Source organism: Pagrus pagrus (genome assembly GCF_965226575.1).
Source record: "Pagrus pagrus genome assembly, chromosome: 21".
NCBI classification, from domain to species: Eukaryota; Metazoa; Chordata; class Actinopteri; order Spariformes; family Sparidae; genus Pagrus; species Pagrus pagrus.
The window spans coordinates 6125885-6140958 of NC_140208.1; the positions used below are offsets into that span (position 1 = coordinate 6125885).

The 15074-nt window shown below is 42.6% G+C and overlaps 2 protein-coding genes across 2 annotated transcripts in view; one reads left to right on the forward strand and one right to left on the reverse strand.

Annotated features, from left to right (window-relative positions):
* Positions 1–1108: 1108 nt before the first annotated feature.
* Positions 1109–4150, reverse strand: ghrhr2 (growth hormone releasing hormone receptor 2; the record flags this gene model as incomplete). Its single annotated transcript, XM_084341750.1, has 10 exons — positions 1109–1201; positions 1754–1883; positions 1975–2066; positions 2182–2248; positions 2329–2389; positions 2464–2617; positions 3366–3498; positions 3608–3705; positions 3812–3921; positions 4051–4150. The coding sequence occupies 10 exons, from the start codon at positions 4148–4150 to the stop codon at positions 1109–1111; spliced, it is 1038 nt and encodes a 345-aa protein (XP_084197876.1).
* A 5895-nt stretch (positions 4151–10045) lies between these two features.
* Positions 10046–15074, forward strand: part of LOC311251018 (microtubule-associated protein tau-like) — a 33709-nt gene continuing 28680 nt past the window's right edge. The window contains exon 1 of the mRNA XM_084343274.1: positions 10046–10154. The gene's annotated coding sequence lies outside the window, so the exon portion shown is untranslated. The remainder of the gene's footprint in view (positions 10155–15074) is intronic.

A 15074-nucleotide genomic window follows, 5' to 3' on the forward strand; every position in this document is an offset into this window, starting at 1 on the left:
GTGACGGGGCGTCTGTGGCTGTATACACAGAGAGAGAGCTGCTGCTGCTGCTGCTGCTGCCAACTGGACGCTTTTCACAGCTCGGATGTGAAGTGATGCAGGGAACAAGCGCGCTCGGGTCTCCTGTCAGATCTTAATTAGTTTGAATTAAACTATATTTATAGACACCTACGTCTGGAAACAGCTGGAACTACTGAACTATATCAGTTGTGTCAGTTATGTGAGTTAAATGAAACAGAAAATTAAATACACTCTGTTTTATTTTGTAAGGTCCAAGTAAGAAACTGAAAAAGTCTTTATTTTAACCCCGTGTTTCACATTCATGACTAGTGACGTGTAACACACTACAAAGTTGATTAAAAAAGGTATTTTTTATTCTTTATTGAACTCAAAAACAACTTTAGCTAGTTCCTGTGCAGCATCCATAACTTAGTGCTCGAGTATAAATAAGTAAAAGCGAGTAAAAATGTATTTACAACTTGCAAACATTTAGGAAAAGAAAGTTAAAATAGAAAAACAAAAATGATAAACCCATAAAAAACTTTAAATTGTCCTTATATCTGCTCAAAACTACATTATAATGTGTTATAAACAGTTTATTATATGTTTATCAGCTGCTAGTCGATGATAAATGTCCATCTTTGGTCTGAAGACGCTAAAATAATAAAAAGGAAATGTGGAAGTTAAATCATTTCTGCTCTGAATGTGATGTTCACTACAAAGTTTGATAGTTTCTGTGATATCTTATGTTTTATTGTGACCACTAGATGTCAGCCTGATGCAGAAACACTGTTTATATTCTCCCTGTCTTTAGTAATGTGACTTTATTCTTGCTCCGTGCTGAATACTAAATCGACAAACATACTTCAGTGTGAATATTATCTTATTATCACCTTTTATTTACTTTACAGTCACACTACAAACACTCACAGTCACAAACAAACACACATACAGCAGGAGTCATCTGGTGCGTTTGGAGACACTTAAAATTCAACACAGCTCAACAAATAACGCTGTAAGTATATAGATGTACAGCAGCTCTAGCTCTAGTAAACACCAAACTACAGCACGAAGAAGAAAATCTGAAGGAGTTTCTTTTATTTTGACCTCAGGGGACGAATTCTTGTGTTGGAAGGTTGACGGTGTTAGTTTTCGTCTCAGGCCACCATTTTCTCACCGTCCTCTGGATTTCCTTTTGCACCTGAAAGACAAATAGTAATTATTTTTAACATGCTGTTGATTTTAACAAACCTGAGACTGATTAACTTTATTGTACAAACTTAGCTCACCTCTCCGTTTAGAAAGCAGTACAGCAAAGCAACGATAAAACCCTGCAGCAACATAAAAAAAATCAAAGTTAGGCAACTGAAATTACATCATATCTTTCAAAGCTTCAGTGAATTGTCATTTAATCAACTAGTTGAATGTTAGAAAATGAATCTGCGCCAATTATGATAATCGTTTAATAGTTTTCCAGCCTCTCAAATGTGAGGATTTACTGTTTTTTTGTGATATAACCTGAGTATCTTTGGATTTTAGATGATTTCCAGGAGGTTTAAGGTACATTTTTTAAACAAAACACCAGTTAATTAATCAAGAAAAATATCAGCAGATTAACCAACAAGGAAAATAATCATTTGTTTTTTTTCACCAGTACAAAATATAAAACATCAAAGTGTTTCAGCAACACTTAGGACACTAACTAACTAACCAACTCAACTCTTTTGGATGAGTGGTGTGACAGCTCTGTTACCTGGAAAGATCCTAAAACTAATTCAAAGTAGAGTCGAGGCTTCACACCAACATGATCTGGAAACAGAGCGAACACCACGTAGTGCAGACCGAACAGAGGGACGAGCAGCAGGGTGGAGCGGACGAGCGTCCTGCAGAGGGCAGCAGAGGACAGGAAGGTCACAGACTGACAGGAAGAGCGGGAACAAGATGTGATGAAGAAACAGGTGAGTTGAATCTTACCTGTACGGCTGCGACTCACTTTGGGTCACATGTGTGGACTTTGTCTTCTGGACGATGATCCTGCTGATGTTCAGGAAGATCACGAAGTTTGTCTGTGGATCACATCACACACAGACGATACTAAACTGCTGCTTCCTGTCTGTTTATTGCTGAATGTTTATGATGATCACACAGTTTTGTTTGTGTGAAGAGATGAAGTGAGCTTACGAAGATAGAGAGCAGGATGGGAATCTTGATTATCCACCACAGACGGCTCTCCAGGTCGTCCCAACACCTGCAACCACACAGAAATATTATCATTAAAGGAAAATATCTAAATATTTAGACATCGACTTATATATTAACATGACTCACCCCTCATCATCAAACTGTTTTTTCAGCAGGACCCAGATCACAACAATCACTGACGGAGCACCTGCAACATCAGACAGGTAGAATAAAGACCAGTACAGGTGATGAGACGCCAACGCGAGTAGACACAGGACGTACCCCAGCTGACGGTGGCGTAGATCCAGAAGAGCTTCCCGGTGCGAGTGAAGGTGAAGAGCAGCAGAGTCTGCAGGTACAGAGCCTCCACCAGCAGCCAGGAGAAGTTCAGCAGGACGCACCAGTGGAAGAACGACACCGCCGCTTTACACCCGAGCTGAGAGGAAACAAAGGACACAAAGGTGCTTTTACACTAAAATGTTTTTATGGAGTGAGGATACTAAAGGTTTGGTGCTTTTATTTTTGTTGTAATTAGTTCTGATGTTCCTAAATAAATAAATATTTTGCTTCAAAAATCTAAATTTGAATCGTATTTTGGAGGGTCAGTCATGCATCATATGATTACACACGATGATTTATATTGTTAAAAGCTGGAAAGATTAGTCCTCATTGATCAACAGAAAAATAATCAACAACTATTATGATAATCATTTAATAGATAACATGTGCTGGTTCCAGTGGAGACTTAGTTTTTGGGGATACAAACTGATTATCGTTGGGGTTTGGATCATTAGCCAGACAAAATAAAGCATTTGAAGACTTCTTGCTGGACTGTGGACAAAAGAATAGTCAATAATCAAAGAAGGATTTTGATAATTGATTGAAAATGCTACAATTTCTCAGATTTCACTTTCTCAAATGAGAAAATGAAAAGCTTCTACTGATGAAGGTGCAATACAAATTAATTTTAGTTTGAAAAGACTTAATCTAAAGAACTTTTTTGGACTTTTCCACGACGAAACAAGACTTTTGGAGACATCTACCTCGTCTCTGGGAAGATTTGCAATTTTAAAGAATAAACAATTAAGTGGCTTATCTTAAAAAAAAGAAAGCAGTCATTAGTTTCAGCCCTAATTTATTAATAAACGGCTAACACTCCTGGCCACACTGTGCTGCAGCCTCACTGTGGACACGGTGCAGTGGTCCGTGCTTTTGTCTGCAAACAGCACTGAATCTTTGATGAACACAGCCAGGATCCTGAGGATGAAGGTCCCGAACAGGTGGAGGTGGATGTAGTTGCGTGTGCAGAGCAGCTTCCTGAGAGGATGAAAATAAAAATTTCATTGCAAAATATCATCAATCATCATCATCATCAATCATCAAAATCATTTTTGAGTTGAGTTTCCTGATGTCAGGATGATCCGACCTGAAGCAGCAGAAAACCAGGCCGGCGATGAGCAGAGCAGCCAGAGAGACGCCGTATCCGACGCTGTAGATCAGCTGCAGAGTATCAAAGTGATTTTTCTGGAGCAAAACATGAAATATTTATCAGCCAGAGGCATCAAGAACCACGTCTTTGGGAGAAATCTTTGGTGAGATGGGATAAACCTCACAGTAAACCTCACTGTACCTCTGTCCTCATGTCCTCATCTTCATCAGAAGCTTCAGAGTAACAGGCTTCATGATACGGCGCGCTGGTTTTACTCCATCCTCGACCTGTGCAGCTCCGTGTGATGAGAGCTGGAGAGAAAGTTCAAACTGAGACCTGACTAACAGTTTCTGGGACAATCTGAATACAACGTGGACTGATTATTCTATCAGGAGTTTAGGGTTTGGGAAACTGAACTTATCACCTCAGCTCATATTTACCTGGAGGAGTCTGAGGCTTCAGCAGCGGCAGAGGACAGAGGACGGAGACGATCTGTCCTTCAGAGGCAGCCGGCCAGCAGCTCACTCCGTCCCACTCCATCACACAACCTGAACGTGACCCATCATCAGATTATTATCAGGAATAATTGAATGATATCTATAATCCAACGTTACAGTTTACCTGTTGTTGTGTTGCTGCTGGAGTGTGACGCTGCAGCGTTGATCTTCAGTCTACACTCAGTTTCTTTCTCTTGGAGATGAAGAACAAACGAACACTCTGGATGAGTTGACGTCACCTGACAGACAAATGCAGTGTCACATCATACTCTTAATCCTTGTGCTGCAGCCTCAGACCTCAGACAGGATTATACTTAACTCAGAGACCTGTAAGCGCTTTAAATTAAAATATAAACTTCCCCTGCAGACGTTCATGAACTTACCACGTATCTGGTGATGATCAGGATGTGAACGGCAGCAGCAGTCGGACTGAAGTTCATCGTTTCAATCGTTAAAAAGTGGAAACTTGTGAAGCGTCGCTCTGCATCAAACACAAGTTTTGCTGTGCATTAAAGAAAAACCTGCGACTGAAGGTTTGGTTTTGTGAGCTGCCTCCTCCCTGCAGCTGGATGTGAAGCATTTTGAAGAGCGAGGCGAGAGAACCAACATTAAAGTATGACCTCACCTGAGCAGCTTCATGCTCACAGCAGCAGGTAAAACAGTACGCTGTATAATTCATGCCGCACGCTGTTGACATGGTTGTGGCCGGCTGAATGTTAAACACGTGCTTTCAGTGGGTCTGTTTTATTTCATTTCATGGTATGTGTTTTATATGATTGAGCGATCCTTCAGCAGCAGGAGTCTCCATGAAATATTCAGATAAAAAACATCACACGCTGTGAGGATCAAACGAGGAGAACGCCTGCAGTGACACACAGGATGTGTGGCGTCACACTGATGGTTCACTCTTATCTTCTGACTGTCTGAGGACGAGGAGGCTGTTGATGCTGAAATGTCTCCCTCTGGTGTTTGATTTCATAATTACTGAGACCCAGCAAGTACAAACTCAAGGTACTTTTACTTTATGTGAATATTTCCATTTTATCCAGAGGAAGAAGACACATCAGGCTGTGACACACACAATAGTCAGTTTTAGGATTGATTGTTACACGTTTGATCTTTAGATTAAAGTCTTGTAGTCTCAGTCTGATGATGTCAGTTTTGTCCCTGGCTCTTGTAAATACAAACACCAGTTTATCCTCCACAAACTGCAGTCGAGGCCTCTGTGAGTGACGGTGACGTTGAGTTATTTGACAGTAATCCAGAGGAATTACCACAACTTGTCCGTCTGATTTTGATAAACCCGTGTTACACAACTTTCTGTTTTCCTCACAGAGTGAAGGAGGCAGATGGTCCGCTCTGTTTTTTAAGAGTTTTCCAGAAGCCTGAAGACTAAACTGGCATCCAGAGAACTCATTACTGTGACGTGAAGTGCTTTGTACGGTCAACACCGATCCGCATCTACTGTCACAGCCAGCTCACAAATACTTTGAGTCACACACCGAGACACAATGTGAAGCTGCTGCAGAGAGCGGCTCGTCACACCGCACTTTAAGTTCGCCGCAGAATGAAAGTCAGTCTGCAGCTTATAAACTCTGGTATGTCCCTTTAAGCTTTAAGACAGAGGCTGGAGAAACATATCCTCCGTATACAGAGAATCATTGAAGTTTATGGACGTCGAAATGTTCAGAGTGTCAAAGTTATTGGGGAAGAAAGAAGGTTGAGAGCTGTGAGATCTCAAAGTGAATCTCATTAATGAGGGTTTCTGCGCTCGTCTGCAGTCTCAGCGGGACTCCTTTCGTTTCTTAATGAATCCATTCTCACATGAATCAGAAATAAGACGTGCGTCTGCGTAGAGATAATCAGGGGAGTCAGTAATAACCTTATAATACTGTGTAACGTAGACATAAAAGTCTGGAAAGATGTAAATTATCTTCTTTTATTAACTTTTTTAGCGTTTTGAAGCTGCAGATATTCATTTATGGGTCTTGTTAGAGGGAGTGCATCACATGTGAGTGTACGAGTGTTGGAGGACAGTATTGATTAGAAGACTGATTTATTTACACTCAATCGATTCCTGTTCGATCATCATCAGGTCAAAATCTTTACTCTGTAGTTAGAGCATCTTCTTTTCCTTTTTTAACACATATTACGGGATCTGCTGGTAGGTAGATGTTGTCACATGTAGCCGGGCTAGCTGTTTCCATCTGTTTCCAGTCTTTGTGCTAAGCTAACCGGCTACTGGCTGTTTAGCTTCATATTTATCGTACAGACTTGAGTGATTTGACTCTTCTCATCTAACGCTCTGAAAGAAATGTCTCCAAACTACTCCTTTCACATAAAAATCTACCATCTTATTTTTAAACTCCACTTCCTGTCACGTGTGTGGAAAGGCCGAGACGTCCTGCGGTCGGTGAAGCGTCTCTGGCTGCAGGTAAACAGTCTGCTGACCTCATGAGGGCTTACAGGGTGTGTAAAAGGAGATTTCCAGCCTGAGAAGGATCCCACGGCAGCACCTGGCCCGCAGTGAACTCCCGCCACAGGATAAATCCAATCATCTTCAGCCTCACAGCGAGCGGCAGCTGCTGTACCGGGCAACTTTCCAAAAGGACGGGAAGGGAGGGAGGGAGGAAAAAAGAAAGAAAGAAAGAAAGAAAGAAGGAGGCACAAAGAGTCTCGTCTTGCCAACGCGTCACAGCCTCAACTTTCCCAAACAGATCCGGCCGTCAGTAATTCCACTGGAGCTGAATGGTTTTGTCGACTTGGTGTAAAAGTTGGCAGTCAGTGTGTGTGATGGTGAGAGGCAGGCCAGTGAAAGACGATGACACAAGGGTGCACTGTTTAGTCCCCCAGGCCTCCACCGGTTAATGTGCCAAGACTTGACCTTTGTGCTCCGACTGCACCGATCTGTTACTGTAGCTTCTGTTCGGCCTGGACGTCTCACACACAATCACTGCACGTTTACGATAAAATATATATGTTTTCCTCTTTATTTAAGGTTTTTAAATCTCATTCTGCTCTTTGTTGAAGCTGGAAATTTAAACATGCTGATATTTTAAATGTCTTGTGCGTCATTTTAAACAAATTTCCCCAAAATTCACCCACAAATATGAAAATGTGCGTTATCCACCAGAGTTTTAAATAAGATATTGTGGGTTTGAACAAAGTTTGGCTGCACAGTGTAAGTTCGTAGCAGCTTATTCAGATATATTCAGACACTGACTGTATTTAAAGGCTACTTAAAGATATATTATGTAAAATTTCTGCATTTAAATCTCTACAAATGACTTGTTGATCCAAAATTAAGTTGAAATTATTCAACTTTTAACACGCGTAGAAAACTTTTGTCCAGAGACGCTTCCTTCATCGTAGTTTTAGTAAAAGTGTTTCCCTTTTGTTTTCAGATGAAGGCCAAGTTTTGTTTATTAATTTCTATTTGTTGACGTCACCTCTCTGTCCCCTCCTCCCCCACATGTTGAGACTTTTGAGAAAATAAATCGCCGTCATCTTCACTTCTACTTTCACCCATTTCAAGTCTTTGGTTGTAATTTTTAAGTTGCATTTTTTGTTCTGGGTTACTGTGCTGCAGGTGTTGGGAGCATCCGTCCTCCGTCATGTAAAAGCTGACTGATGCAATGAGCAGTGAAACACCTGAGTCCCGGACTGTACCAAACACCTGCCACAGTGGGGGTTTACAGAGAGCATGTCTATGTTTTATGGTTAATTTTTCACATTTAGTTTAAATAATTTTCTTTCACAGTTGATATTTTATTAGAAGCAATCTGTAGTAGCTCATGTATGTATTGTTTGTCCACCCCTTGTGTCTGTGTAATGGTTTGGCCCAGTAGTTCACATGTTCTCATCAGTTAAGGACCGTCTCGCTCATGTCTGTTGGTGTGTTTTGAGTTTGTTCCTGTGCCGCTGACCTCTTTCAGTGCTCACTGTACATATTAATCCTCTCGCTCTGAAAGCCTGCGTCCTGTTTCTCGCCGCAGACTATTTTAGGGATATTTTCCTCCCATGTGCTGCTGAAATCTATAAATAACACCAAACACACACATTTGCAGCCGACTGATATCAAAATCTGTTTTATTTCAGACGTGAGGTTCATTGAAGACGGATACAAACACACAAGATGGAAAATCTACAAATATTATAAATGTGTTTAATTTTGAAGACAGTTTGAAAACACTGAGCCCAGATGAACATGAAGTCATTTGTGATTTGTGACATATGCACGTGATGACCTTCACTCTTCTGGCTTCTGGCAGGAAGCCCATGTCCTGTTGACACAGACATTTAAGATTTTAGACACTATTGTCTAATGTCTTTTATTTTGGTTTCCAGGAGTAAAATGTTGTTGAGCTGAAATAAACACAATAATTTAAATGTATTGAGAGTTAAAACGACTGGAATCAGTCTACAGAAAGTCCCTGTACGTGTTTAAATATAAATTAAATCATCCAAGTTGCTGAAACTCCAGAGAGACCCAGAAAAATCACCTTAGTGTCCCTACTTTTTTACTTGAGTATTAAAGTATCTGACATTACATGAACTTCAGTACCAAAAGTACAAACTAAATTAAATTACACATTCTTATATTTGTACATATCCAATTAGTATTTATATTTTTTAATCTAATTGCTGATAAAGTCAAATTAATTGAAAAAAAATGGCCAATTTTGCTCTGATGCAGCATGTAATCTGAAAGTAACTAGTAACTCAGGTTATCAAATAAAAGTAGTTAGTAAAAAGTACAACATTTTCCTCTAAAATGTAGTGGAGTAGAAGTATAAAGTAGCAGAAAATTATAATACTCAAGTACAAGTACAACAAAATAGTAACCACTTAAGTAAAGTACTTGAGTAAATGTACTTAGTTACATTCAGTGGAAATGGGCCATTGTGCTTATTGCATCGTTGCATACTTTCACTTGTAACAGAGTATCTGAGTATTTCCTTATCTGATAAATTAGCATATTAATTAAAACTACCCAAAAGTCATACTCGAGTAAAAGTAAAGATATCATGTTAAAATATTAGATTAGTAAAAGTGAAAGGCACCCATAGTACATGAGTCTGAAAACATGTGATATTAAATGTACTTAAGTATCAAAAGTACAAGTAAAAGTAAAGTATTCACGATGCATCATGTAATCTGCAAAGTAACTAGTAACTAAACTTGTCAAATAAAAGTAGTTGGTAAAAAGTACAATATTTTCCTCTAAAAATGTAGTGGAGTAGAAGTATAAAGTAGCAGAAAATGACAATACTCAAGTACAAATACCACAAAATTGTAACCTGCTAGTAAAAGTAAATGAATATATTTATATGTATTGATATTGTAAAATATGGGTCAACTGATTTTCTGCATTTCTGCATATTTGTGCATCTGACCCGATAAAGTGAAATATATTTTTAAAGGTTTCAGTAGCAGAAAATAATAGTACTCAAGTACGAGTACCACAAACGTGTAACCTACTTGAGTAAATGTACTTAGTTACATTCCTTCACTGTCACTTAGCATGAAAGTAAATAAACTGTAAATCAGAGTTTGTCAGCTGTGTGTTGACAGGAGCTGGTCTGCCTGCCTGTCTGCCTGCCTGCCTGTCTGCCTGCCTGTCTCTCTGCCTGCCTGCCGGTCTGTCTGTCTCTCTGCCTGTCTGTCTGCCTGTCTGCCTGCCTGTCTGCCTGCTTGTCTGCCTGCCTGCCTGTCTGCCTGCCTGTCTGTCTGCCTGTCTGTCTGCCTGTCTGCCTGCCTGTCTGCCTGCTTGACTGCCTGCCTGCCTGTCTGCCTGCCTGCCTGTCTGTTTGCCTGCCTGCCTGTCTGTCTGTCTGCCTGTCTGTCTGCCTGCCTGTCTGCCTGCCTGTCTGTCTGCCTCCTCTGTGTGCAGACAGGTTGCATTTCAGGACAGACAGCCTTCTCGCCGTCTCCCCCCTCTGCGCTCCGCAGCGCCCCCCTCCGGCCGGCAGCTGCAGCGCGAGGAGAGGCTGTGTGATCCCGGTGAGAGCCGCCGCTGAAGAGACAACACCGCTGTCTGCACTCAGGTAAGAAACCCCGACGTTTCTCTCGTTATCTGACGGATCCGACCTCCGTGTTCTGCCCCCGACGCCTCCGGGCCGAGCTGCCGCGGGCCGAGCGTCGTTTTTCTGCATCGGCATTCGTCTCGTCACTTAATATCTTTTTTTTATTTGCGTGAGGAGGGAGAGGTTGGGCCTGTGTGCGTTAACACGTATAGAAATATCACGCACATGAATGAAACACATTTCCTAACGGCAGATGTGTGCGCGGACGCTCCTGCAGCCGCTGTATCGCGCCTCTTCTTGTTTTTATTTCATTTTTAAAATCAGACTTTCATTGTGCGCGACCCTCATCTTCATCTTCATCTCCATCGATCCCTCCAACAAACACAGGAGCGTGTTTTGTGTGTGTGTGTGTGTGTGTGTTGCAGCCGTCGGCCCTCCAGTCACCTCGGTGCATCATGACATGTTTGTCTCCTCATTCAGCTGAAACACAAAACAAAAATGTCTCCATCCTCCTCCTCCTCCTCCTCCTCCTCCTCTTCTTCCTCCGGAGCAGGTCCTGCTCCCCTCAGCCGCACGGAGATCGTCCTCGCGCGCTGTAACCAGACTAATCCTCCAGAATATTTATAATCTCGTTATTAAAGGATCCCCGGAGGACGATAACGCGATGTTATTCCTCTCATATTTACTCCAGGAGAGCAGCAGGAGCTCTTCTGTTCTTTGTGTCTTCACGTTGCTTTTTTTTTCTGGATCTTTCGCTCTTTTCTCTTTCATTTTGAGGCCTTAAATGCTTTTTATTATTTCACATGAGCGTGCATCCAGCGCACAAACAGTACACCCCCCCCCCCACCCCTTGCTGTATTGGATTCATTGATTTCCTCTGTATTCATATTCGTGCATAATTCAGAGCGCAGATCCTGGAGGGGATCGGGATGATGCGGCGCCTGTGCGCAAATGCCAAGCCCATTTTTCATCCGATCAACAGTGGAGAGTGTCCGCACAGCAGCAGCAGTGAACCGAGGCTGCTTATCTGACACATATGGGCTCCTCAATAATCCGCCCGGGGTCAGTGGACACGGTCTGGTCCTCAGTAAGGTGCACGGGAAGCCTTTCACCACGCAAACAATGGGGCTTAACGCGCTGCTCTGTTTGCTGTCCAGGCGCTCAGACACACCTCTCCTCGTCTCTCTCCCTCCATCCTCGTGTTGAGGGAGCCATTCCGAGCGGCCGCACGAGCACGAGAGGCATGAAAGACATCTCAGTGTCACTCTGTCAGTGTGTTTGCAGAGACACACGCAGCCTCCTGCAGGTTCCTGCAGGAAGGTCTGGCTGCAGGTGATGTTGGAGGAAATGTGCTGGTGTGCGCACACTGACAGGGAACTGATGGACATGGATGTGTGTATCAATAACACCATCGGACAGGAGGCGTACAATGACTTCTGTGGACAGTAGATCCACAGTCAGGTGACCTTCATCGTCATGTGAGCCAAAATAAACACCTGACCTTGTAGTTGGGTTTAGGAAAAGATTACGTTACGTGTGCAACATAAATTACATCCGTTAATTCAATCAAATTACGGCGGGGACACAAACACAGGTCTCCGGTCTGAAATCCTCGTGTTTCTTCTCGGACTTTCCCGCTCTTTTTTCTGACGCCAAGAGCCAGTTTTTATACGTGTCTTAGGAGCGACATGTACGTTCTGACTTCGGTGCGTTAAATAAGTCGAAGTCTAAGGTTTTTGTCTCGTGTTTTGTTCGTTATCGACTCGGCACCAGGCCCCCAGGACGAAAGGCGGGCCTCGAAGCCAGGTTTCTTAGCGGCCAGGCCGTGTCATTACATCGTCGCGTGATGCACTGCGGCCCAAAAGGCTTTTTCCCATAATCTGACATTGTAAAAGAAGCTGTCTGTGACATGAAATAACTCGTTATGACTGTCATAATTTGACCGATTCTGTCCAGTAACATTTGGAAAGTCTAGAGGAGCCGCACGATTAAATTATTTTATCCCCATACAAGTTAGCCGGGCGCTAAACTCGGAAGTGTCTAGTGCGCTCGCTGTATGGGCGGCACCACATGGAAGATCTGGGTATTCTCGTACTCGGTAGGCCGAGTTTCTTTTTTCTCTCTCTGCTGACAAGGCTGCGTCCAGATATAATGTAACGTCCTTGGCTACATGTGCAAGTTCAGTTACATTTATTTAGGGTCGAGTTACGTGGGAGCTGATGGGAACTGAGCTCCCATGAAATCAGTAAAATTACAGTTTTTATTTCTCAGTTTATTGAACGTTTTACAAATATAAAACCTCCACGGATCAAAAATGCGTAATAGAAAGAGTCGTAATCAACCTTGTTTGCAGTTGTTGGTGTCAATAGTTTTACAGGCGTCTCTTTTATAATTGCGGTCTATGGGGAAAATAATTTTTGACTGCAATACCGAGAGTGGCCACCGAGCAGTCGCTTTGTAGTTTCCAGTATTTCTTTGGTTTGACAGGAAGCACTTCTCTCTCTGTCTTCATAAATGTTGAAAGACTTTGAAAGCACCAGAGACGCTGCTGGAAATCAGCCCGAGACTTTAATCGACCCGTCCACAGCAAAATCTGATGTGTTGAATTGGATTACCGTCCTCGAACGTCGTCGCCACGAATTCTCAATCACTCATCGATCAGCTGAAGGGAAATCCAAAACTACAAGATGGAAGTTTGAATAGAAACCGCGGCTTCATTGAAACAATCAATCCTCTGAGCGACGGGCTTCAAACGTCAGAGATTATGAAATTAATCCACATTGAAGTGAAGTGAAGTACTCCATTTAGCAAAAACACTGAGGCTTCGAGTGGCTCGAGTCCAAAGGTGACCACATCCAACCTCCGGGCCTCATTTAGGAAGGAGCTGCCTGACGAGCTGAGGCTGCAGAACCAGCATCAGTGAAATGACTCCTCTGCAGTCGGCTCAGATTTACTGCGTTTGACTCCGATATGAAACAATCAGCTGATTAATCTGCAGAAAATGATAAATATTCTCTGGTTTCAGCTTCTCGAATGTGAAGATTTCTGCATTTTTTATGAGTTTAAACAAAATATATTTTGGTTCTGAACGCACAAATGAAGCAATATGGAGACGTCAGCTTGAGCTTTAGGGAATCGTCACTGTCAGTAACGACAGATTGATCCCCAGACTTGTTTAGCGCCTTCATTCAATCAGAAGACGACAAGATAAGTGAGCCAGAGTCGTCATCTCTGCCAGAAGAAGCTGCTCAGACGAGCTTCCGATTGCGTCGTCTCGTTAAAGAGAAGAAGAAAATGCCTCAGCGGGCTTTAAACTGCATTCCTGAGCGCAGTTAATTGGCACCATGCCGATAGAGGACTTGTGTGTGTCTGCGTGTAGCTCCGGGTCTTGTGTACATATTGAAACCTGCAGCAGCTGCACCATGACAACACCAGAAGAAATCCACTGTGAGATTGTCGAGCCGAAAAAATGTCGTGTCGTGTCTCTTTACTTCTCTGAAAGACTGGAGCTTTGATTATGTAACAGATGTCTTGTTTTAAGAGGCTTTAAAAGTGGAGGGAGGGTGTGTGGAGAGGTAGCAGGGTGTGGTTTACATCCTGGAGGAGTGAAAACAAAGGTGACTGCAGGGCACCGCAGCGGCTAAATGTGTGTTCGAAAGCAGAGCAGGAGGCCACGTGGAGGCCGGCCCCCCTTGCGAGATGTTCCCCCCTCCAGCGCTCCAGAGATGGAGGGCAAAATGGAAACGGGCTCCACCTTCTCCTCCCTCCACTGCAGGGCCGGGCCCACATTAGAAAAAGGTAGAGCCAGCGTGTTGCTGCTGGAGGCTGAGCGAGAGCGCGGAGAAAAGAGAGAGGAGGGAACGATGAGGAAAGTAGGTCAGAGATACAGAAGCAATCAAGCATGAGAGCAGCATCCTCGTCTCTCAGCTGAGCTACGAGCAGCGCTGGTGAGCCGGCAGGACGAGACGCGGCATCAGACGAACGCCTTTTGTTTTTTAAGTTTGATCCATTTTTTAGCGCACAAACCAGTCGATGATGGATCAATTAGGCACATGGCATCAAATGAATCGACGATTTTGAGTCATTTTCAAGCAAAAATGATAAATATTCTCTGATTCCAGCTGCTTAAATGTGAGGACTTGCTGCTTTTCTGTGTTTTTATGTCGATGTAAATTGAATATCTTTGTTTTTTTGGCTGCTAGTTCGACAAAACCCGCACTGTGAAGACACATTCTGCCCTGCAGTATTTTTCTACATTAAACATGCATCTTTTAACATCCGTATCCCCCTGAGGTCAGCATATTTTTGAGGCCACGAATTGGAGCTGAAACCATTAGTCGAGTCAGTGATTAATCGAGAGCTGCAACTGACGATGAAAGATGAAATGTATGTCTCGTTTCGATGAACAGTCTCAGACACAAAAACCCAATCGCCAGAATAAATGTTGTGGTGAAGTATGTTTCTGCAAACCACAGATATGTTTATATTTGTGTGTCATACGTACAATATTGATACTTTGACACAACATGTCATCAGCCCAGGCTCCAGGATATAATGTTAGTAGTTAATGTTTAATGCAAACCACAGATACATCCAAGGTTGACATGTGTAGAAGCTAACAAAGCAGGGTTTTTGCCACTGGATAGTTTTAAGGAAACATTTCCAAAACTGTGTGTTTTCATGAGAACTGGGGACATTTAGTTTCCAGCGTTGTGGAAACCAAAACTGGCTATTCATCACAGGAATTCGGACCATCTCCATCTGTGATCATGGCAACCAAAGCAGGTATTTCAAGCCAAACTATGATCTTTTCCTAAACCTAACCAAGTGGGTTTTGTGCCTAAACCTAACCAGAGCATTAGCACAGCATTATCACAACATGAAAATTTAACATAAAGAAACGTAAAGTCGCAACATATCTGTGGTTTGCAGAAACATAAA